The sequence below is a fragment of the Colletotrichum higginsianum genome (genome assembly GCF_001672515.1).
Source record: "Colletotrichum higginsianum IMI 349063 chromosome 7 map unlocalized unitig_7, whole genome shotgun sequence".
In the NCBI taxonomy this organism is placed as follows: domain Eukaryota; kingdom Fungi; phylum Ascomycota; class Sordariomycetes; order Glomerellales; family Glomerellaceae; genus Colletotrichum; species Colletotrichum higginsianum.
The window spans coordinates 2,371,866-2,394,430 of NW_017263917.1; the positions used below are offsets into that span (position 1 = coordinate 2,371,866).

The following is a 22,565-nucleotide window of genomic DNA, read 5'->3' on the forward strand; positions in this document are numbered from 1 at the left end:
ATGTCTCAAGCCAATCCATACTTACACCAGTGACATAAGCAACAACGAGAACCCGGGGGCTTATCATGAAGATGAACCAACTGCTCTTAGATTAGTTAATGCCCTACTAGCTCAATTATCACTATAACTTAGCACCGCAAAAGTGCACCTTTGACTTATCCCGAGCACCAAGAGAGCCTTGAGCATACCAAGATGTACTGCGACCAACTCGGCCCGGAGGCCTTCAGTCGCCTTATGAAGAAACAAGGTCAAGTAACCAGACTTGCTAATCTCTCTGTGGCCAGATTGCGCCGTTCGTCAGGTTGCCGCGATCTCTTTACAGTTCTAAAGTATCTTGTTGGCTTCGTGCCGGCATGGAGCGTGGCGACGAGCCCTCCCGATCCATAGATCAGGGAGAGGCTACTCTAGATGATGACTTGTTGCAGAGTAGGATTTCAAAGCTGTCCCGCCATCTCGAGGATGCCCTTTTCCGCTCACATGAAGGAAGACCTTCGCAACAAGATGAGGGTCAACATATGCTGGGCAATGCTTTGGTCTTCCACGGCCAGCCTACCTACCGTGTCATCTATGTAACCACGCTTGCGTCGATTTAATGTTCTATTATAGCCTCATCCAGATTCCAGTCTGCATAGTTCAACTTCTCTGTCATATAGCCCATCAATTCAACGCTTGAAAGCGGTGGTCATGTTTTCACCAGATCTTCGTTAACTTCCGTCGAAAGAAACTACGTCAGCAGACTACACGCCTTTCTTTTTCCGGGGCCCGAACTGATCAGGCCAAATCCCTTGTCATGGGTTATGTTGAAACATTTCATCTGGTCCCAATGCCTCTTTGTCAGGTATCATGGGCCCTCTTCTCTCTCTGTCACTAGCGAAACGAGAGAGTGAGGAAGGGAAGAGCCACCTCATCCGTAACGCAGAGAGGCGGACACAAAATCTTGTCTCCTCATCGGATCCGGGATCGTGTCCCACACCCGTGGCTTATTCGGGCCCCCTTACAAGAGCCATTAACATACCCGCTTTAAAGAGTCGGGTCTTTCAGGCGTGGAGTGTGTCAAGCAGAGACAAATTGCTTCGCGGAATTGCGTCAGTGCTCGACATGCTGCAAAACCCCCGATACGGAGCCTTCCCGAGCCACTCAAACTGGCTGACAGAGGCCCCATCGGTTTCCTGATGATCACTCGCCAAAGGAAACACGCACACAAAATTGCCGATGGGAAAACATAGAGGATTGAAACGTTTGAAACAAGTGAATCGGCCTGTTCATATGCAGGCGCTTTATCGTCTAGCGATCATATGTAAAAGATAAGGGGGAGGCGAAGCCGGCAGGCAGTCAAGGTTGACATGCCTGTTTGCCAAGGGCTGTGATGCTTTATATACATTAGAAGTAGCCGTTACAGCTTTTCTCGGCGACAAGCGTATATGCTGGGCAACGTGCCCAAAATTGCTTCCCAATAAGAGGGCGTTCAATCGTCGTCTATCCAACCCGTTCCGTTATGGATGTTCCCCCGGCTTTTCCGCCTGGCCATCGGCCGTCCCGCGGGAAAATAAGGGTCCTCCATCACGTACTGTGACAGTGGAATGTTCGATATTTGTGATGACTGGGTGTCGTTCTTCACCTTGATGATACCCATTTCCACGCTGTGCACCAACGACGGCCTGTCGAGATCCAATGGCAGGATGATATCCATACTTTCGATGTTGCTACGTGTCGTGGAAGGGCCGTAAGAGCTCGAGCTCACGGACAATTTCCCGCCGGCTTTGCCTTGTGTTGCGCGGGCGTACGCATTTGGGCCCATAGTCGGCTTGGAACCGCCTATCGTTGTTCGTTGATTTGGGTAATATACTTTCGAGTACTTGCCCGTGGACAGACCGAGAGCCTTGTTGAGGGCGGGGAATCGTGATATCAACGGTCGCAGCGACGGCACGCCAGAGCAGATGATGAGGGCGCAGACCTCGACTTCGGACCAGAGCAAGGGATCAGCAACCAAGACTGCAACCGTTAGCGGCGGACTCAATCTTGATCCAGGGGTCACATACAAGTAACGTCTTGGTCGAAAGCACCGATGTAGCTCACTCTGATGACTGAGATGATACATACACTAGAAGCTTTTAGCCATGGATCCTGTCGGTATTGAGTAGAGCACTTACAGCAACCCCAGAGAGAGCATAAAAATAACACCAATCCGTTTCGCAATCCGCAGTTGCAACTTCCAAATGGTCGGAATTGGTTGAATGAAGAGTACCAAGTCAGTCAACAATTTGATGACGAACTATCTCGAGTCAGCCAACAATTTTTCAGTGATCTGCAGGTCTTGCCAATTGCTTCAACATACAGCAGAGTAGTAAAAGATGGTCAAGTCCAGGCATGTCCCGGGTACGGATGGCGTCCAACCACGCTCGACAGGAGTACATCTGAAGATTACCACCGCTGTCTCCTCGATGCCCTCTGCAAGTAGCAGAATGATGAGAAACTTGTTGATGCGTTGATAGATCTGGTCGGGAAGCAGCCGCAGGTAAAGCACCGCAAACGACATCTTGACTGTGACGAAAGCCCAGATGTAAGTGAGCTGTGTGACGACTTGATACTAGACGAACTTCGTCAGCCTCCATCAGCCAACCTCTCTTTAGCTATTCACCAACCCTGAGAAACTGTGCAAAGTCTGTTTTTGAGACGTCTTCGAAGTGGGAACCCAACCCAACGCCGGTCACTATTGTAGGTCAGCTTGAGTAAAATCAGTAGGCAGACGAGAAGCGACTCACTGGCAAGGATTGCACTGCAAAGCGCCATGGTGAGTACCTATCTCGGTTAGAGAGGATCTCGTAAATCGACGTCAAGGTTAAATACCCAGCTGGTGATCACCAGTGCTATTACTTGTCAGCTTGACCGTCGTAGTGCAAAATTCTCGACGATACTCACTGTCGTCCCACCCCAAGCTCCGCAACAGTACACTTCGTACAAAGGTCCTCATCGCGACTGTCAGCGTGATGAGACTCATCATCACGATGGTCACGCTCGTCGTTTGAGCGACCTTTGTGTCCGCCATGTTTGCCGGTTGTTACATTCAGGTCGAAGGAGTGAATTTCTCAGCAACAGATCGTCACAAGAAAGGGAGGGGGGAGAGGGTATGTTATCATCGATCCAGAGAGGAGGCCCGGACTAAAACCTTAAGGGATGGTCCATGACTGACAGGCGGTACACTACGTATTTGCCTGACAAGGCCAACGTTGATGCATTGAACCAGGACTGGGAAAACGAACCCACACCCTTCCTTTCCAGTGCTGTCTGATCTTTTCAACGATGTTCCTGGATAGCCCTTGGCTTGGTGATGTCGTGCGTGGGCAGCCAACTGATATGAGGCAAGATTCGCTAGGGGCTTAGCTGATGTCAAGAGGCGGTCGAGCGTGAACTTTCCGCGGACTGTTCAGCGAAGAGGTCTGCTTGCGAAACCCCTCATTGGGAGGTTAAACTTCCAACAGCCAAGTTTCAAAGTTCAAAGGCCGGTTGATCGCTGCACGGAAGGCTGTCCAGAACATCAGGCTCTAAAGAAATGGGTTCCATGTGAAAACCCGTTTAAACTGCGGTTACGATCAATAGAACAGGACGAGAAGCCTAACGGCTCGTGGCCGTCGATGGGTCGGCCTTGCAAATGCACACAGGGGAATCCGGGTAAGAAGTACGGAGCGCGCAGCAATGCAACGAGGAATAACTAATGCAGACCGACCGTTTTGGCGTTGAAGAACCGTGCTCTGACCTTCAGGGAAGTGCGAAAGTTCGAAAGTGTCTCGTTTTACTTACCTGCTACATGGTCGACGACTACTACAATGACTCGTCCCGTGATCGGAAGTGCGGCTCACGATTGCTGGCCAGACCTGTCTACTGTCCAGCTGAAGATTCCAAGGATGCGAACCTCTCAGGGGCTGATGCTGGTGATGTCCGGCAGCCATGAGCTTGTGACTAGGAAGCGTCCAATAGCGTTCTAATGAGCTGTCCAGATAACATTCGAGAGGTCAGGATGGTCCTCTTTGACGACTTCTATGATAGACGTAGCCATGTGCGTTAGCTGCAAGATTGAGACGACGGAACGCGCACAAGAACTACCCATACCGCTCGAGGGATTTGGATGTGGCGGCAAACACTGTTAGTCAAGCTCTGAACGCCTTGCCTTCAATCACACAAAACACAACGAAGGCCGCGACCTGGTTACAGCAGATTCGTCTGTGCGAGCTCCCGTCGCCGATGTATCCGCAGAATACGGACGAATTCCACATGTCTAGCCAGGTAGACACGTCGTCCTAGAAGAATTACCCGTCGGTTGCAGAGGATCATTGCCTCAAATTGCTCCGGTGAGTCCCTTGCTCTGCTCGGGCTGTACCCGGGTGCGTTTGATCGAGCGGAACCCTCCCAGCAGTAACTGTACCTTGGCCCTTCGCCATGAGCCAAATCGCCCCTACTCCGCGGAGTTCGCAAGTTTCGACGGCTGAAAGAGGGAGGATCCCGATCATGCTCTTCTGGTGGATAAGGAGATGTGGGCAAAGTGCGCTACCCGTCAGAGACGCGGCGTGTTATGTGCCAGAGGAATTTCGTGTGTTGGGTTTCAGTCTCGACACCGCGGTGCATCCCGAGAGCTCGGTGCGTTCCCGACGTCAAGATGGGCGTCGAGTAAACGCCGCGGTGCCGGCTTCTGGGGCTGGAACAATACAAGAAGGTGGAATACCCTCCAATTCGGGGCAAGGATGGAAGGAATGGCCTGTGCAACGGTCAATGACGACTCAATAGGCGAGGATAGTGGAGGCTTTAGGTGGCCAGGTTATTTCGAGTCTGCAAGGCGGAAGATATGACTCGTTTATCTGTGGAAGAAGCGAAACTCATCTGAAGTTTCGTGACAAGAAACGTCGCGGCGACTAAGAAGACCGATATGTGCTCCTTCTGGCAGCAGAAATCCAGAGAGCTGCCGCATCCAGTCGCACAGGCATTATGAGGCACAAGTTGGTAAGTCGAACCACTTCTTTACTAGAAGATCATTGTAATGATCTCTAGCTTGTATCTAGTTTGTTAGCAGATGGACACGTGGCGAAGGAGGGTTTCATGCAGCTGGTTCTGATGTTTGCAAGCTCGAGCTTTCCGATGCAAGTACGGGTAACGATGTCAAGAAAAGCCGACCGACCGACCAGAGCGTCGGGAATAAATCGAGAGACGAACAAACGTGGTGTGGCTGGTCTCAGTTGAAAGTTAAACCTTGGGATCATGGGACAAACACGGTCACCAGATGCAGGTTGTCTGATGAGTTCAAGAGTCCAGGGACACAAACTCAATTCCACGCTGCCAGTTGACCGGCCAGATATTTCTGGGCTGCCAAGTACGGTCAATGGCAGACGGTTGAAATTAGTGGTGTTTGACACGAGCGGAAGAGTGACGAAACCCCGGACAAGGGGGAGTAAGGTGCCGTCCACCAGTTGGCTGCGTGTGCCACTCCGCTGGTGCTGGTGTGACCCTTCCCCCCCCCTCCCCCCAAGGATCCTCCGCCGTTCATCCTACGAGAGCACGAGAGAGAAGAGAGTATTCATGAGACGAGAAGCAACATAATATATCGCAAGAAAGAGAGACCTGGACAGATTAAGAACAGCAACCACGACGTCGTGAGTGCTTACGAAAACGAGATGTTTGCCGTAGCAGGGAGAATGATGAGTCGAGACATTCCGCGCGCCAAGACACGTACTCGTGAACTTGTGGGGGATAATTGCTATAGCAGTAAGAATGCGCGATTCGGGATCCTTCGCCCTTAGTTGCGAGAATGAGCCGATCGTGGCAGCTGGAAGGGGCTGCTTTTGGCGTTGTGGATGGGAAAGAGGCCATGGTGTTTTGAAGTTGTTCCAGAAGGAGTGAAGTTCGTGTCGGCCCCACCCACCGGACCCTTCCTTCCCCAGGAAAGCCGCCTTCTTCGGAGCATTTCCCGATGATCACCTTCTCCACCCCACAAGGTCACAGGGATTCCGTTGGTTCTGCCTCTTGCCAGAAAGAGGGAGAGTTGAGTGCGACAAACACTTACACAGCAAACTCGTCCCTAGCCTGCGCCTCAATGCATCGTTAACCTCCGGACTTCTTCGACTGATTTTACTTCGTTTTGCCTTCGGGTTTCCCAACATAGACCGAGAAACGGAACGAATTGTATTCCTCCTAGCACAGCAGCCCCTGTCTACTCTTCTCGACAGTCCTCTTGATTTCCTGCCCTGTACATTCATACGCCGGTCGACTCATTCGTTACCCCTTGTTCCAGCACTACCCTTCGAATATCTCAAGCTCTTACAATACCTACCTACATCAAACATAACACCTGTTCTTTTTTGCGTTTGCAAGATGAAGTCCGCCGTCATCATCTCTGCCATTGCTGGCTTCGTTAACTTTGTCGCGGCAGCCCCTCCCGCCTGCCTTCTTGCTGCCTTGGGCCAGCAACCCAGCCCGGCCGGTGTCGAGAACCTCTGCGATGATCACATGGCCGCCATGGTCGGCAATCTGACCAGCGTCTGCAATGGCAACGACCTCAAGCCCGCATACGACGCCTACGCATCTACCTGTGCCGAGATTGGCTTCAAGGTTGACGATCTGCCATTGACCTCGGCTACAGTCAACGCTCCGACTTCGACTCCGGAGCCTTCTGGCAGCTCCGAGCCCGACGCGACTCCGACGCCATCAATACCAACCAGCACGTAAGTCTCTTCCTGTGGTGTCATCTCCAACGTGGATAACCCATGCTAATGCCGCGTCCCAGCGGAGGCAAACCTCAGGAATCGAAGCCTAGCGCTGCGGGTGCCATTGCCCCTCACGCATTCCTTTTCACTGTCCTCGGCCTCTCCGCCACTAGCCTTGTCAGCATGGTCTTCCTGTGAGAGAAGATCGGCCGCACGATAGTATGGCAAGACACATCTTGATTGCGTTGATACAACAGTCGTGGCCAAACAGTACGCGAAATTCTAGGCACTTTACCTAGGCACAAAATCGACAGGACGTCCAGAATGGAACAGAAAACCTGAAATGCTTTGGAGCTGGGCGATAAGGGAACTCGGAAAACGGACTGGCGTCGAGGAAAAAGAACCAGGGACTACTGGTATAACCGTTCACAATGAGCAAAGGCGTCAGGGACGTGGTGTGGCGTTAAAACCTGGAATTTTACGAATTGGTATCTCTTCCTCCTCTTCTAAGCCTCGCAAAATCTCTATGCAAGTCTATTTCAAAGTCACAAGCTCCTCGGCGCTAGTCGGGTGGATCGCAACACAGCTATCGAAGTCCTTCTTCGTTGCGCCCATCTTGACTGCAACACCGAAGCCCTGGAGCATCTCTCCGCTGCCAAGACCGGCAATGTGAAGACCGACGACCTTTTCTTCGGGGCCGGCCACGACGAGCTTGTAGGCGGTGGGACCCTTTTCCTCAGGCTCCATCATAGCGTAGTACATGGCGGTGAAGCTGGTTTTGTAGACCTTGATGTTGTCCTTGCCATACTTCTCGATGGCCTGAGGCTCCGTAAGGCCGATGCTGCCAACCTCGGGGTGGGAAAAGACGACGGATGGAATGTTGGAGTAGTCGAGGTGGGCCTTGGAGAACTCGGGGCCGCCAAACAGACGCTCAGCCAAGCGGCGGCCGGCGGCGATGGCAACGGGAGTCAGCTCGACCTGGCCGGTGACGTCACCAAGGGCGTAAATATTTTCCAGGTTGGTGTTCTGGTACTGGTCGACGGGGATGTGGCCCTTCTCGTTGAGCTTGAGGCCAATCTCCTCGAGGCCGATGTCCTTTGTCGCCGGCGTGCGGCCAATGGCCCAAATGAGGTGGTCGAAGCCGCCCTCAGATATCTCCTTGCCCTCGGCGTCCTTGTAGAAGATGGTGAGCTTGCCCTCGGCGTCCTTCTCGACCTTTGTGGGCTGCGAACGCTTGTGCAGGTTGACGCCCAAACGCTCGTACTCCTTCGTGACGGTCTCCTGGATGAGGGGGTCAAACGTGCGCAGGAAGGTGTCGTGGCGGATGAAGAGGTGGGTCTCGGAGCCAAGTGCATTGAACATGCCAGCGAATTCAACGGCAATGTAGCCGGCGCCGACGAGGGCAACCTTCTTGGGCTGCTTGTCAATGTCGAAGAAGCCGTCCGAGTTGATGCCGAGCTCGGCGCCGGGAATGTTGGGCGGGATGGTGGGGTTGCCGCCGACAGCGATGAGAATCTTCTTGGCCTTCACGAGGGCTTTGGTGCCGTCGTCAAGGGTGACCTCGGCCTCGTTCCGCGAGGTGAGCTTGGCCCAGCCGTGGAGGTACTCGACCTTGTCATTGTTGAGGTTGCGCTCGTAGATGCCGTTGAGGCGCTTGATGTAGGCGTCGCGCTTCGTCTTGAAGGTGGGCCAGTCAAAGGGGGCCGTCTCGGCGACGGAGAAGCCGTAGGACTTTGCCTGGTGGATGGTCTCGGCGATGGCGGCGGCGTTGAAGGTAACCTTTTTCGGGACGCAGCTGCGAGGGGAGGGCACATCAAAGGTTAGTTCTCGATTTTCTCAGGTGGCCTAGAGGGGTTCCCCCAATGGTTCGACATACCCCACGTTCACGCAGGTTCCTCCCAGCCGCGAGCCCTCGACGATGAGAGCCTTTGTGCCGAACTGCCCGCTGGCCTTGCGAGCCGAGGCCAGGCCGCCGCTGCCGCCGCCGATGACGAGGAAATCGGTTTCCTTGGTGATGGGAGCCATGGTACGGGCTGTTGAAGAGAGGTGCCTCCGTATCGATGCTAGTCTCGTGGGTGCTGCTGCTCGTGATGCCGCGACGGTGGATGTGCGATAGAAGGCTTGCATGGAGTGTGGTGGTCGTGGAGGGGGGGGCGGAGGGGAGAAGGGGAGTAGAATTATATATGTACGAGGTATGTTGGTGGGGCAAGTTGAGGTGACGTCTTATATGCTCGAAGATGCGCAACAACCGACTGACAAATGCTGACCTGCAGAAAAGATAGCACGATTTGGATTCGATATGGTGGGCTTGGGGGGGGTAAGTCGGTAGAGTACTAAGTAAGATATCGTCCGAAACTGGATTGAAATGAAATGTTAATTTGATTAGATAATCAACCTTCGCATGGAAGCTAGTCAGATATCCAGATCGAATGTCTCTATCTATAGGTACCCTGTATCCTCATTGCAGACGGCAAAATGTGGGACTTGAATTCGCACAGGTAGATGGCTACATACCCTTTTTTGCAGAGACCCATTGCATTCGATAACTGAGTTTTCTTCGCCTTTCTCTTAGAGGGGCTGCGGCGGGCTTAGGTACAGGTGGTCGGCGTCGGCGGTTGGAAGTGGGTTCATGGGGTCGATCTGAAGTCGGTGTACAGGGGCGACGTCGCGGCTGAACTGGACTGCCAACTGAGGGTCTAGAACGAGAGACTTGGAAGCCGCCATGATACTGCATTTCTACAGAAAAAGATGTCTTTAGTGTTAAGCATGTCGTTTATCCTGTGGTTTTTTCTCCAAATGTGTTTCCCCCCCCTACATTGTGTATCTGGAGGTTTCAAGAGGGGATCGGCCTAACTGTGTATTCCGCTCAGCCTATAACGAGCGAGGCGAGTGTGTCTGTGAAAGGTTTGGTATTCACTTAGACATGCACATTGATGAATCATCGCCAATCAACGACGAAAAAGGGTGTCCCCATGTCCGCTAAAGAGTGCAGTGGAACCATGGATAACTAAGCTCCGTGCAGAATTGCAGGGTAGGTAGATATATACATAGGTAGGTAGACATGTACATTGTCAGACGCTCAACTTCAAGCAGAGAGAGGGAGAGAGAGAGACGTAAGAGCTCTAGTTGCCCACCCCGCTCTCAATACGCGGCAGGTACAAGGCCGTGGCATCCACGGCATCCGCGATATCCGGCCCCATAACAATCAAATTCCAAATAAACAAAACCACGTCACCTCGGCCGAGGTCCACAAGCCGTCCTCTTACGGGCACGGAGGCTAACGGGGGCTCCGGTTGGTGACCGGGAAGGCCACAATGCGGGGGCATCAAACTTCGTTCCCGTTCCAAATCCAATGTCGCTTTGGGTCCGTCAGTCAGTCAGCAAGGTATCTAGCTGACCTCTTGCAGGCTAGACTCGTTGGGCGATGCGAGCAGACGTCACCAACCTCACTAGATCTGGACGAAACTAATGCTGGCGTCTTGGCACCACCCTCGGTTTGGTCCTAGAAAAGCTTGCCACCTTCATCGAGGCTGCAGTCCGTCGAGTTTATGCTCAGCAGCGTAGTATTCCTCAAATGCACGTATGGCCCACCACTGCAACCTACTTGTTTCAGTGTGCCGTCCGCCATCGCTCTCCTTTCCGGGTATTTTAACTGACCAGAGCCACACTCATCCAATACCCTTCTTCTACCCTCATCAATCGTCGTAGTAGCCTTCATACTGGCCATACTCGGCCTGCGTGCTGACCCATTCCTCATCTGCCAGGCCACGCATCAACCTCCTTTGAAGGCCTTGCGCGTCCTTGTGCCAATCGCAAGCAAAGTCGCATTTTGGTGTCTCGTCCTCACCAAAATACCTGCAGATCTGGGCATGGCGACAAGCGGTCGTGTCTTCGCAGTATAGGGCAAGTTTTTGCAGACTCTTTGCCTGCGCTTCCCAATTCGATCCGTCGCGATTCCCTTTCCTGATCATACTCTGCACGCGCTGCAGGTCTTCACGGCTGTAGTACAGAAAGCAAAAGCTCGCATTGCCGTCCCGGCCTGCGCGGCCTGCCTCTTGGTAGTATCCCTCGAATGATTTGGGCAGCCGCCAGTGAACGACAAATCGCACATTGTTCTTGTCGATACCCATGCCGAACGCTGTGGTGGCCACAATGACATCGTAGCCAGGCTCGTTCTTCACCCATCGATCCAAGGTTTGCTCTTTGGTCTCTTTGGTAAGTTTCGCATGGAAGGGCCTAGCCCCAACGCCTTCGTCTCTGAGCGCCGCCGCGAGAGACTCGCACTCATCTCGCGATATCGTATATATAATGCCGGAGACATTGTCGACTCGCTCCCCGGCGGCTTCTAGTTCTGCTTTGCGAGGGTCTGCCTTTCTTCTCTCATAAACGCTACGTATCCAAGTTAAAAAGTCAGACAGGCGGTCGTCGTCTTGGTCTTTTGTATATCTGATCTCAATATGCAGATTGGGCCGGTGGGCAGTCATGACAAAACTTTTGAGCCTGTCAGGCTGTTCCAGGAGGCCCAGAGTCCTTAGCAAGTCTTTGCGAACGGTGGGATTTGCAGTGGCCGTCAGACACATGATTGGTACGGTCGGGAACGTCTCTCTAAACCAGGACAGCCGCTTGAAGTCTTTTCGAAAATCGTGGCCCCATTCCGAGATGCAATGGGCCTCATCAACCGCGATGCGTGCCAATTCACACTGTTCGTAGACCAGCTTGATACGTCTCCGAAAGGAGTCGCCAGAGCACAGCTCCGGTGTCACGTAGAGCAGACGTATGCGCGGGTGGCCACTGGCAAGATCCTGGTTGATGCGATCCCTCTCGGCGGGCGGCGTGTTGCTGTTCAAGGAGCTAGCATCGATGCCAGCTGACCGCAGCGCTTCAATTTGATTCATCTGGCAGAAGCTGTCAGCTGCCATGTCTGGACAAAACTGAATGGGCCACCACACACCATGAGACTGAGCAGCGGCGAAACGACAATGGTGACTGCCGCAGTGAGAAGCCAGGTTAGTTGACGGGGACGACGCGTGCTTGTAAGCTCGAAGCAGCTTTGGGCACTTACTCCCATGGTCAATGCAGGCAGGGAGTTGGAAGCAAAGACTCTTGCCAAACGACGTAGCGGCCTGGACGAACACATCGTGGCCATCGAGTGCAGCAGTGATGATTTCACGTTGCAGCGGCCTGGAATGAAATAAGTGTCAGTATGTACTCGTCCGTTGATGGTGATTGTTCATGAAGATGGTTGCGTGCGGGCTGTGCCATGGTGCGAATATCTTCACCTGAACGTCGTCTTGTTGAATTGCCGTCTGAGGGTATAGTCTATATCAACGCATGAGTGCGAGCGCGATAGAGGAGGCATGACGACGGTACGTGTTGGGGGTTGATGAGGGTGTTGGGGCAACTTGACGAGACAGTGCCCAGTCCGGATGCGTATTGTTTGGCCGAGCTTCTCAACTGCTTCGTCGTGCAGGGCTCAAGGGCATAAAGTTGCGCTAGACCAAGAAGGGGGTCCGGAAGTGATGGTAATCGAGCTCGGGTCCGGAGGCGATCCGCCTGACGTCGTGCGGCCTGGAGGAAGGGCCTTGGACAGCCGGCCTGCCCGAATACCTCAGATTCGGGAAGCGGAGCAGACAAGGGCGAACGCCGGTGGGGTTGGAGTATCGTTGGTGGCAGTCGCATAAGCAGACCGGTTGGCGGTTAGGTGGAGCGACGTGCGGATTGTCAAGTTTGAAATATTCCAGTCCGAGTGGCAGTGTAACTTCGCGGCAAAGAGGATTCCTTTACGAAGCAACCAGCGAACAGACCCGCAGGCCGCAGCCACAGGCACAGGCTGGTGCTAGCCGACCTATGAGAGGCGGTACAGCCCATTGCGTTAGCATCTAAAGTTAGGTACTTAGGTAGGTAGGTAGCTGGCCAGCACCAATGGCAAGGTAACCTACCTATTAGGTAGGTTACGTAGCTATCGTGCCAACAACTCGTAGCTGTGTGCTGCCGCTGCTGAAGGTGGAAGTTTCCTCTTTTGTTGCTCCTGCTCCCGTGGGGCAGGAGGCAGAATGCAGAAACCATGAGCTGCTGCAACTTCAAGAAGGGGATTAGTTGCCAAGCTCAAGACACAGGGCAATCGAGGTGGTAGGAAGGAGCCGAAGGGCTTCAGGGGTCGCCCCGTGAGGCGATTCACGGAAACGTGTTTGCAAGAGAGAAGACTGAAAGAGACAAGTCTGCTGTCATTCTCGACCTTTACCCACTCTGCTGAGTTTTGCAAGCGTCAAAGCGATGTTGTCGCTGGTCAGCCAGGCCATGCCTTCCCGTCCAGCTGGCTCCCCGACATTTCAGTGTTCACAACCTGGAGAACATTGAAGGGCGTACAAGTAAACGGGTTCCAGGCGTGCGAGGGAGGGGAGACAGGCGCAGGGAGGAGACCACACGTAGCAGATTCTTTCTGCCATTCTGGGAGCTTCCCTTCCCCTTCCTTTCAGTGGCCTGAAGCGTGCTAGTCAAGTTTCAAGTCAAGCGGCGGCGGATCACAGACAGTGCATCGCGCAGCTGATGCGCCTTGCCCAAACCACCGCGAGAGTCACTCCTCGTTCCTGCGGTTGTAGTAGCCAGCCAGCCAGCCAGCCAGCCAGCCGGCCATCAGTGGTACAGGTTGGGGGGTCATGGCTGATTTCAGGCCTGCATCACCGTTGGATGATGTCCTGGGGCTTACGTCTGTGGGAACTCGGACAGGAGCGCCTATCTTTGCATCGACTGGGCGATGAAACCGAAGATGGAGGATGATAACTGCCCGGCGATGAGGTAAGCGCAGATGGTTATGAAGAAACTGAGCGTGTACTGGATGATGTGCATGTCCCCCTTTTTTATTTTTAACGTTTTGATTGATACCAGCGAGATGTCTGACAGCCTACAGGCCGTTTAACACACGGCCCCAGATCTGCAAAACTCCCCGATCCCTAACTTGATCGAGGAGAAGACACAGCCAAGGAAGCCAATCAACGGACCTCAGGGGGTCGGCAACGGGTAACTCGTCTCGAAGTACCGGCTCATTCCCTTCTTGCCTTCGTCATGACTCCTCAGGTGCCGTGGATTGATACGGTTATCCCAACTCTGTAACGCCCTAGCAGCGAACTGGATGTGTTCGTTCCCATTGACTTTGGGCCAGCCGGCCACGCCTCACTCCCAAAGTTCATCTCACCATGAAAAGTAACCGCCCAGGAGAGGGAGAGAGCAGGTGTGACGGTGTGAGAATGTGTGCGGGGAGCGAGCCGGGATGGGTCACAGGTGACGGTGAGAGTCGTGGCCTGAGGCGAGTCGAGGTAAAAAGCAAACGGCGACGATGAGAAAACTGGAAACAAAGCATCCGTACAGATACCTAGGTATGTACAGGGTATCGTTGGAGAACCCGGAAACCGCGTGGGCAGGTCGGTTGGAATGCGACGCCGAGTCCCTGACAAGATAGGTTTTTCTTTTCGATTTTTAAGACTGCGTTTTCCAGTATGGCGCCATGTCTTTGTTTCTGTTTCTCGCTATTATTCCTCCTTGGCCAGCGACCAGCCCAGCAGCGGGCCGGCCACCAGTGCTGAATCCGGCATGCCAACTCGATGGAGCAGCAGCAGGCCGGCTAATGGCCCTACCTACTACCTACTACCTGTATACCTGCTATGTAGGTAGGCAGGTAAGATAGTTAGTTGTAGAGTACACTATCTTGTGGTGTGTGGTTCTGGTAGATGAGTGGCGGGCTTGTGTATGCCTACAGGTACTCCCAACGCGCTGTGTCATGTTGATGCCCAAGTTGAGCATGTCGTCATTGAAGGTTTTGGCTGCAAACACAAAATTCGAAAGCACGTTGAGTTCTGTCATATGGACTGCCAGAAGCTTTGGTCATGTCTCTGTCATGCCTGCATCTGCTGCAGCACGGTGCGACGCGGGAGAGATCTGGTCCAGCGGAGCTGGTACGTACACTGTATCCCTATGGAGCCAGTGAGTGCGAAAGTCTGGGTCTGTGAGAGGGCGACGACCCCGAGCCGCGATGGCGCGTCGGGGGTGCCTTGCATTTCTGGCGGCGCGCTAAAGAGGCGTTTTAGCCTCGACGCTTTGCCCACGCCTCCTTCCGTCGGCCGTCCCACACATAGACACACGCACCCCCGTCCTTTCCTTTTCCATCCTTTCCATCCGTATACTCTGTGTTTTTCATCCTCTCCCCACCGCCAGTGCCCAGTGTCCCAGGTTCCAGCCAGTCGCGTGCTCTTCCTTTCGCGTGTCATACAAGCAGCTTCTGCTTGTCTTGACGAACCAAAGTAACGAATCGCTTTCCTATTAGACGCCTGTCCAACAAGACACACCCGCTCGAGTCTCCCCATGCCAGCAGTCTGTGCAACGATCCAATCCCTCTCAAAGCAAAGGATACCCCCAAACTGTGCCTGGTAGAACCCCCCTTCTTGTTGTCTTCCCCAGTCGCCAGTGTAGGTGGGTAGAGTACGCACATGTTGTATCCAAGGTACGAATTCAAGTCTCGTGTTGGTACCTATTCATAGGCTCTCCAGTTCACCAACTACCTAACCTAGCTGCAGCCTGCAACTGTTGCCTTTCTCCCCACAAAGGTGCTTTGTAGATGCAGTACTTCGTATATCCCTATGGCTATGGACTTCGTTCCGTACACAGTACAGTCAGTCGTAAGATCGGGGCCGGAATCAGAAAGGTTGACCCACTTGCCCATCAGCGCCCCCTTTCTCGTATCCCTCCCGTCCAGACTGGCCGAGATCTGGCCCCCTCTCCGTCGTGTCTCTCATCGCCTCTCCTAAGTGTGTTTCCCCACGGCCCATGGAGTGCGGCTCCTGGCGTGCATAGGGGCGTGGACGCAACAAGCAAGACAAGAGAGAGCCGGCCTCGTGTCTTGCGGACGGCCACCTCCAACGAACGAATCCTCTTCATCCATTCTTTCCTGCGAATAGTTGCCCACCACCACCACCACCACCAATCCCGAAAAAGAAGCTCCCGGGTTGGGAGATGTCAGTTTCATCATAGCACAATTCTGACAACATCCCCACTCTTTTTCTTCTCTTCTAATCCCTCGGGTCGATGTTCCTGCCTTACTCTTCACTCCACTTCTACGGCACCGTGTTCTGTCCCTGTTCCATTTGGCTTCCAGGAAACAACCATACCCATTCCCTACCCATACACCCATACCCATACACCCATACCCATACAGGCGCGGCAGGAAAAGGGAAGGAACAACAATCCAGTCCAGCCCCCCCGCCCCCGTGTGTCAATCCAGCACCTACCTGCCTTTTTTATTCTTTCTTTGCCAATACCTCACTTGACTTCCACGTTTCCGAGTCTCCAGCAACCTGACCTGCATCTGAGCTGGGCCGCATCTGCAGACTCGTTGTGTCCATTCTCCGCCTGCTTCAAGCGCCTTGCTGAGTGAGGTTTTACGACCATCCGTCCACCCACTCCAGTCGCTCCTTCCTTTTCTGCCACCAACTCACCGATCTACTACCAGCTACACACAATACCACCCCTCCCGTTACGACCCAACCATGCGCTCTTCTCCAACGCATGTCCGACCCTTCATAATGATATCGTTCGCCTTGCAGCTCAGCTTGTTCCGTTGCGAAAGTCCATTGGCTTAAATTTATCGGCTTCCGTCCACCAATTGACCCACGGTCCTGGCCAACCCACGGCCGAATCAGCAACAGCCAGAGGGAAACCCTGAAACGCTGCATTCGACTCAACCCTTCCCGTCCGCGACGACGATCGAACAGGAAAGGGGGGAAACCTCCATTCGCCATCCAACCCTCTATTCGCCGGTCGACGCCAACCCATCATGGTCGAACGTATGGAACGATCAGAGAGGCCCTCGGGGCCCCTCATGCCTCGCGGCCTTCCCGAGAATCCCGCCCAAGGTCGACGACAACTCCAGAAGGATGTCGCGCTCGGCAACATTCCTCCGCCTCCGCCTCTCCCGCCGATGCCCAAAGACCTCCGAAACCTCTCGACAGGGGCGACCCTCTCGGCTTCCGCGCCCATGACCTCGGCACAGGTCATCGCTCTTGCTCGCGACGCTATGCAGAGCGCGCTCTACGAGAACGAGTCGCAGGCTGCCGAGGCGAGTGCCGTGAGCAACGAATTGAAGCCTGGCGTCACCATTGATTTGAGTCGCAAGGGCATTCAGAAACTCCCCGACGAGGTTGTTGATATCATCAAGAACGAGCTGGAACGGTTCGTTCATCCCGTACACCTTTCTGCTTGGGCAGCATTGCTAACGCGCTTGTCTAGTCTTGCCCTTTCGCACAACCAAGTCAACTCCTTCCCGACTCGCTTCTCCGAATGCACATCCCTCCGCTACTTGAACGTCAGAAATAATCAGATTCGAGAGTTTCCGTTGCCGGTAAGTGCCTCCGTGCTGATGGCACACTCGGAGCTGTATCGGACTGACGAACCCTCTAGCTCTGTGACCTCAAGTCACTCGAGATCCTCGACCTGAGCAAGAACAAGTTACGCGTCCTGCCACCTGATATTGTCAAGCTTGCCTCCTTGAAGGTCTTCTCCGTCCAGAAGAACCGTATCGAGGAGCTGCCGGTCGCCTTGGCCGACATGGTTTCATTGCAGGTGCTCAAGTTCGACGGCAACCCCATCACATTCCCACCGCGAGAAGTCCTGCAGGTGCAGGCAAGCAGTCCCCCCAACGAAGGCTACTTGAAAGAAAGCGAGGTCACAGAAGTGGCCGTCACTGCGCATATCAAGCGCTTCCTAAGACAGCACACTATGAATGGCCGTGCAGAGTCGGATACGGCTGGCGAAGAATCTAGTGAAGGCATGGAAACTCCTCGCATGCCCCCGATCAAGCGTGTTGTCAGCGGTCGCTTCCCGATCAAAGTCAACGGCACTGATGTTCCCGACCTTCGATCCCCAAACCTGATCCGACCGCCTCCCATCCCGAATCGGTCTCACTACCGAGGACTGTCTCAGCAAAATACGGCTATCCGTCGACCGGGTGTCATGCCATTGACTATAGGAAACGTCAACGAGCGCCTTCGAAGCAACTCAGAGACGCTGCTGCAGGCAACCCGAGGAGACCGCCCCGAATCCCGAGCGAGACGCATGGGCATCGTGTCTCAGAAGGCTACCCAGCTAGGCACCTTGGATGAGACACAGGCCAATAACCGCTTCAGTCACTACAGGGGCCTGAGCCATGGTTCGGCCATGCAGCCGCCGCCGGCCAGCATGTCGGTGAAGAGTCCCAATAGCCCGGCCGAGCCCTTTCTCCAGCGTCCGATTTACGTTCGACGGCTTTCCGTGCTGCCTGAGCGAAGACGCGAGTCCAAGTTCTACGATCCCATCCTGGAGGCTGCTAAGGGCATCCTCTATGCCGTCTTTCAGATTCACCCCATGATTCAGATGCTGATGAGCCTGACGAGCGACGGTTCCTCAAAGAGATCCAGCCTTGAGATCGTCTTCTACAACACCAACTCGCATGTAGAGGAGTTGGAGCAGGAGATCCAGAAGCACGATCCTGCCGCCGAGGGAGACGAGACGGCTGGTCGCGAGAACGAGAACGTTCACCGAGCCTGCCAGACTCTGGTCGGCGCCTACACTCACGTCTGCACGTTGCTGGCAGGCAATATCGATTCATTCATCGACAACGGGGACCCGCGATACATTCGCACCCTGCTGATGCTCATCTACAATAGTATCATGGAGATCAGATGCACATTGGCTGCGGTCTCGCCTGACGCTGGCCCATCGAAGCCCACGCCGCGGGCCATGGCATTGGGCGACACTATCAAGCCGCATTCGCGTGAGAACTCCATTACGCCTACCGCTGAGCGGCTCGGACTGGCCCAGCGGCCTCGGCCCGGCCCGATTCTTCACAATCCGAGTAATCTCAGAGTGGCGACGGACGTGCCCCTTCCCTATTTGAATGGAATGAACGCTATGCACGGCATGCATGGGATGAATGGTGTCGCAGCTAGTCGTACGGCGACGCTTGCTTCGGCCACGCCTCGATCCGGAGAGTCTTTCGCCTCGGCTTCGTCGGGCGGACGTGGCATATCCGACTTCACAGAGGAGGACAGATACTTTGAGAAGATTTTCCTTTCACTTCAGCGATCGTCCGAGCTCGTCATGAGGACTTTGCCCATGTTCCAGAACCACATGTCGGTCCTCGCGAAGAAGGCTATGGGACGTCGCGCTCCGGATCACGAAATGATGTGCTGGAAAGGGCTCATCTCCAAGTGCAGCACCGCGGTGCAGCAGACTGAAATGCTCCGCAGCCGTCTTTCGTTGGTCAAGCTCAAGGAGCCTGGAATTATGAGTCAACCGGCATTCAGAAGCTTGATCAGCAATTTCATTGACTCATGGGCGGAGTTTGGCTACCAGATCCGCTCTGCATTCAATGAAGTCAGCCTTCCGCCCGATACGAGGGTCAGACTTCGCCCTATTCAGCAGGCTATGAAGGAAGCGAGAGACACCATCATTCAATCGCCCTGGAGCTATCTCTTGCGACAGTCATTAAACCCCAACACCTTCAGCCCCAATGGCGGCCCGGGCTTGGCACCCATCCAACTGCCGATGACGCCCCAAAGCGCAGCTCTGGGACCCGCTGTTCAGGCGACAGTTCCATCCACTCCTCAAAGTGCTTCCTTTGCGGCAGCATTCAACGGCAACGTCTTCGAGCGGGCCGATGCCCTTATCAACATGGGCGGGCTCTCAATGTCTCGAAACGGTACGATGACAAACAGCTCGGCCGCTAGTTTCACCATGTCTTCCATGTCATCATTCTCATCAGACGGAGGAGCCATGACGCCTTCATCAGTCCTAAGCCCCAACGGCTTTGGCCCTGGTCCAGTGCCACTGCGACTCAATGGTAGCAAAGTTGCCTTCTAGTCGAAGCACAGAGCTACACCTTGGATTCGACGAACATTATTGGGCAAGAAGTATGGGGTAGGCACGAAATAAACCCCTTTTTGTGTTTTTATCCCCTTCTTCTTTCTTCAGCAGTCTATATGACCAGCATACACATTTTGTCAAGTTCTTTGTTCCTTCATTCACGCATAGCATAGGCGTCAAGGTCAGACTTAATTAGGGGCTGAAACTATACACTCATTGAGCAAGCAGGATCCTGGCCGGGCGGCTGGGTTGGGGAACGCATGTAATGTTATACTCACGAAGAGAAGCCAAGCTGATGCTGTTTCCATGCATACCAGACGTGGCAAGATGCGGCAGGTTTGGTGAATATGCCACAACGAGTTCATGTGCTATGCTTACGCATTCACCGTTACAGTTGACTGTACACTAGGTTTTCTCCTTCAGCAAATGGGCAAATATCACAGACAGTGTGATGTTTTTCCTGTTATTATGGGCATTGTTACGTAGTGAAGGCATGTGAATATGACATAGCTTGAGCACAGCCTTTTTAGCTGTGGCCCTCAAAAATATCTCACCTGATCTGATACTGATACATAGTAGAAAGCAATAAGCAAAGCATGCTACACACTACACAAGCAAATGGGTTGCTCTTGAAGCAAGCAGTAGGTAGCTGGTAAGATTTACTGGGCATTTGTTGTCTGTTTCCTTCTTTGTTTTGCTTAAGGCTCTATGCATCTATGATGCTGTCACAACAAGCAGCCACTGCTTGGTGCAGTTCAGGCAGAAAGTTATGTAAGATTCTGCTCCTTCGTCATTTGTAGACCATGTTTACATAACTGTGATAGACATCGCCCTATACGACAGCTAGAGATAAAAAACAGCTGGGGGATGACTGGTTTTGGTACTGTTTATCAGTCACATATACTTAAATCAAGCAGGGTGCCTCAAACTAATCCCAGGTCATGTTTCTAGACTGGAAGCAGAACTCAAGCTAAAGGCCAAGCATTGCCTCACAGGGCTTAGCCTCCATTCAAATCTGTTGTAATCGAATGGGCCAAGAGCTTCAAATGGTGGGCCGCACCACCATGAGACTTGACGCTGCCGATATCCAGCAGCTCCTTGACAACAGCGAGCTCGTGGCCGCAATGCTTCGGTGCAACTGTTTACCACGCCCGCATCATAAAAGCACAAAGTTTGAGTGTCCTTGTGCCGCTGCAGATTGCTGCAACAGTCTCATTCCGCCTCCCTAAGCATCATCAACCCCTCTGGTTTGTTCCACATATCCATTGCTTCAAGTTGTGGTGCCTTCATGGTCGTTGCTGCTGTCACTTGAGCATGTCGCTAACCTTTAGCGGGCTTTTTCGGTAAAGTAAGTGCAAGCGAGGTCAGGTTGTGACACTCCTACGAAGACTCTTAAGCTTCGAAGACGTAGCCGGCGTTCACCATAGACGATGCTGGAGGGTGCTTAAGCTTTGGCTTGCTTGTGACAACCGCCCGGTTGACCTACTAGGCTAGGAGTTCCCAATTGGCACACACAACCAAAAGTGTTTTAACAAGACAAGTATGCTTCCGGCAAATTATGTGATATCATGCATGGCCTTCAAATTGCGTGACCTGACGCGTTACAGTGCTGTAGCCACTTTTAAGCCGATGGTCAGATCGTTTATCCGGTCATCCTGTTGGTGGCGTCTGCGCTCATGTTGCTCGAAATATTGGACGAGGATTTTGTTTTCTGACATACAAATTATGGCTATACGTTTCTGGGGACAACTTTTTTTTCAGGTACATGCTTTCAAAACGACAGTTGGAAGGTACCATGTGTTTGTTTCTCAAGGTTGAGAGGGGCCTGGAATGAAGTTCCAACACCACCTTTCCCCGGAAAGTTTCGTGGATGTCTGCCAGACCCAGACCTCAAGAAGCAGACGAAGCAGGAGCTTCAACCTTGACAAAAAGATCGCGTTGGGTGTCGAGGTAATCAAACGCTGTGAGCGGCACTCCCAAATGGCGCAGGATACAGTACGCGGAGCCGAGGTGGAAGTGGAAATTAGGGCAGGCGTACTGGACGACGTACGAGTAGCCTGTGAAGCGATAGGTGCCGAGGGACTTGGTCTCCATAAGTACCTCCACATCTTCCTTGCCGTCCAAGGAAGAAGGGTCGATTTCGGACAGGATGGAGATCGTGGCGTCAACGCGGGCTTCGAGCTGAGGGAAGGTGGTCTCGGTGTCGGGGAAGTAGGTGTCTTCTTGCAGGGCGAGGCGAGTGGCGAGGAATTTTGCCGTATTAGAGACGGATTGGACTTGATAGTCAAGGCTTGGTACTGTTAGTCGGGTTATATCATGTACTAATATCCTTGATAGGAAATAAGATCAAAGGGGGGGGGGGGCGAGTGAGAAGCATACCTGCGCATGTCTTCGATGAGTCTAAATTTGATCATCTCTTCAGGGTTAATGTTCTTAGCAATGCAGTGTTTCTCGGCCATTTTGAGAATGACTTTGAGGTTGCCCAAGTACTTGATCATCATGGGAATGGAGGCGTTGTAGAGGGAGACCATTTTGACGGATGTTGTCAGAGAGATAGATGTCTTGAGAGGAAGACAGAAGTGTGGACAGTCCCGAGAGACAGACAGAATGACCATTATTTATACCGATTCCCGTTTGCATGATAGCGGCCATTGCGGCATTCGTTCATGTCAGTCCCCACCAGCTTTGCACTGTTGCTCCTCGACCTACGACAAACGCCTTCAGACATTAAACGGGGTTCCAGGATGAACATTCCAAGTGCTGACGTGAGGGAAGACAGAGGGAAGGACGCTATCTTGAACCGCATTGGTACCGGCGTTGAAATTAGTGGAGATCATACAACAACCCATTCCATCCATTTTGCCCGGCGGGGATAGGATACCGGATGCACCGCGGAAACGGCAGTGTATGATGAACAACGCCTCGAAGCCATCCCGGGACCGGCCGGCCCCGCTACCCCGCCATTTTCATGCGGGGAGAATTAGTCGT

General features: G+C 53.4%; 6 protein-coding genes across 6 annotated transcripts; 2 read left to right on the top strand and 4 right to left on the bottom strand.

The window, feature by feature from the left end:
* Positions 1–1,465: 1,465 nt before the first annotated feature.
* Positions 1,466–3,046, bottom strand: CH63R_10406 (Integral membrane protein; the record flags this gene model as incomplete). The annotated part of the gene is made up of 8 exons (XM_018305380.1): positions 1,466–1,992; positions 2,040–2,101; positions 2,151–2,272; positions 2,336–2,587; positions 2,643–2,710; positions 2,763–2,799; positions 2,848–2,867; positions 2,920–3,046. 8 exons carry the CDS (start codon positions 3,044–3,046, stop codon positions 1,466–1,468), a joined length of 1,215 nt encoding a protein of 404 aa, XP_018154804.1.
* Positions 3,047–6,357: 3,311 nt separating this feature from the next.
* CH63R_10407 (uncharacterized protein) lies at positions 6,358–6,887 on the top strand (the record flags this gene model as incomplete). Its single annotated transcript, XM_018305381.1, has 2 exons — positions 6,358–6,707; positions 6,770–6,887. 2 exons carry the CDS (start codon positions 6,358–6,360, stop codon positions 6,885–6,887), a joined length of 468 nt encoding a protein of 155 aa, XP_018154805.1.
* A 336-nt stretch (positions 6,888–7,223) lies between these two features.
* On the bottom strand, positions 7,224–8,816 carry CH63R_10408 (glutathione-disulfide reductase; the record flags this gene model as incomplete). The annotated part of the gene is made up of 2 exons (XM_018305382.1): positions 7,224–8,484; positions 8,566–8,816. 2 exons carry the CDS (start codon positions 8,814–8,816, stop codon positions 7,224–7,226), a joined length of 1,512 nt encoding a protein of 503 aa, XP_018154806.1.
* A 1,568-nt stretch (positions 8,817–10,384) lies between these two features.
* Positions 10,385–12,048, bottom strand: CH63R_10409 (RecQ family ATP-dependent DNA helicase; the record flags this gene model as incomplete). The annotated part of the gene is made up of 2 exons (XM_018305383.1): positions 10,385–11,870; positions 11,969–12,048. 2 exons carry the CDS (start codon positions 12,046–12,048, stop codon positions 10,385–10,387), a joined length of 1,566 nt encoding a protein of 521 aa, XP_018154807.1.
* A 4,464-nt stretch (positions 12,049–16,512) lies between these two features.
* CH63R_10410 (RAM signaling pathway protein) lies at positions 16,513–19,574 on the top strand (the record flags this gene model as incomplete). Its single annotated transcript, XM_018305384.1, has 3 exons — positions 16,513–16,907; positions 16,965–17,076; positions 17,136–19,574. The coding sequence occupies 3 exons, from the start codon at positions 16,513–16,515 to the stop codon at positions 19,572–19,574; spliced, it is 2,946 nt and encodes a 981-aa protein (XP_018154808.1).
* A 1,893-nt stretch (positions 19,575–21,467) lies between these two features.
* CH63R_10411 (Helix-turn-helix-domain containing protein type) lies at positions 21,468–22,108 on the bottom strand (the record flags this gene model as incomplete). Its single annotated transcript, XM_018305385.1, has 2 exons — positions 21,468–21,867; positions 21,957–22,108. 2 exons carry the CDS (start codon positions 22,106–22,108, stop codon positions 21,468–21,470), a joined length of 552 nt encoding a protein of 183 aa, XP_018154809.1.
* Between the last annotated feature and the right edge of the window lie 457 nt (positions 22,109–22,565).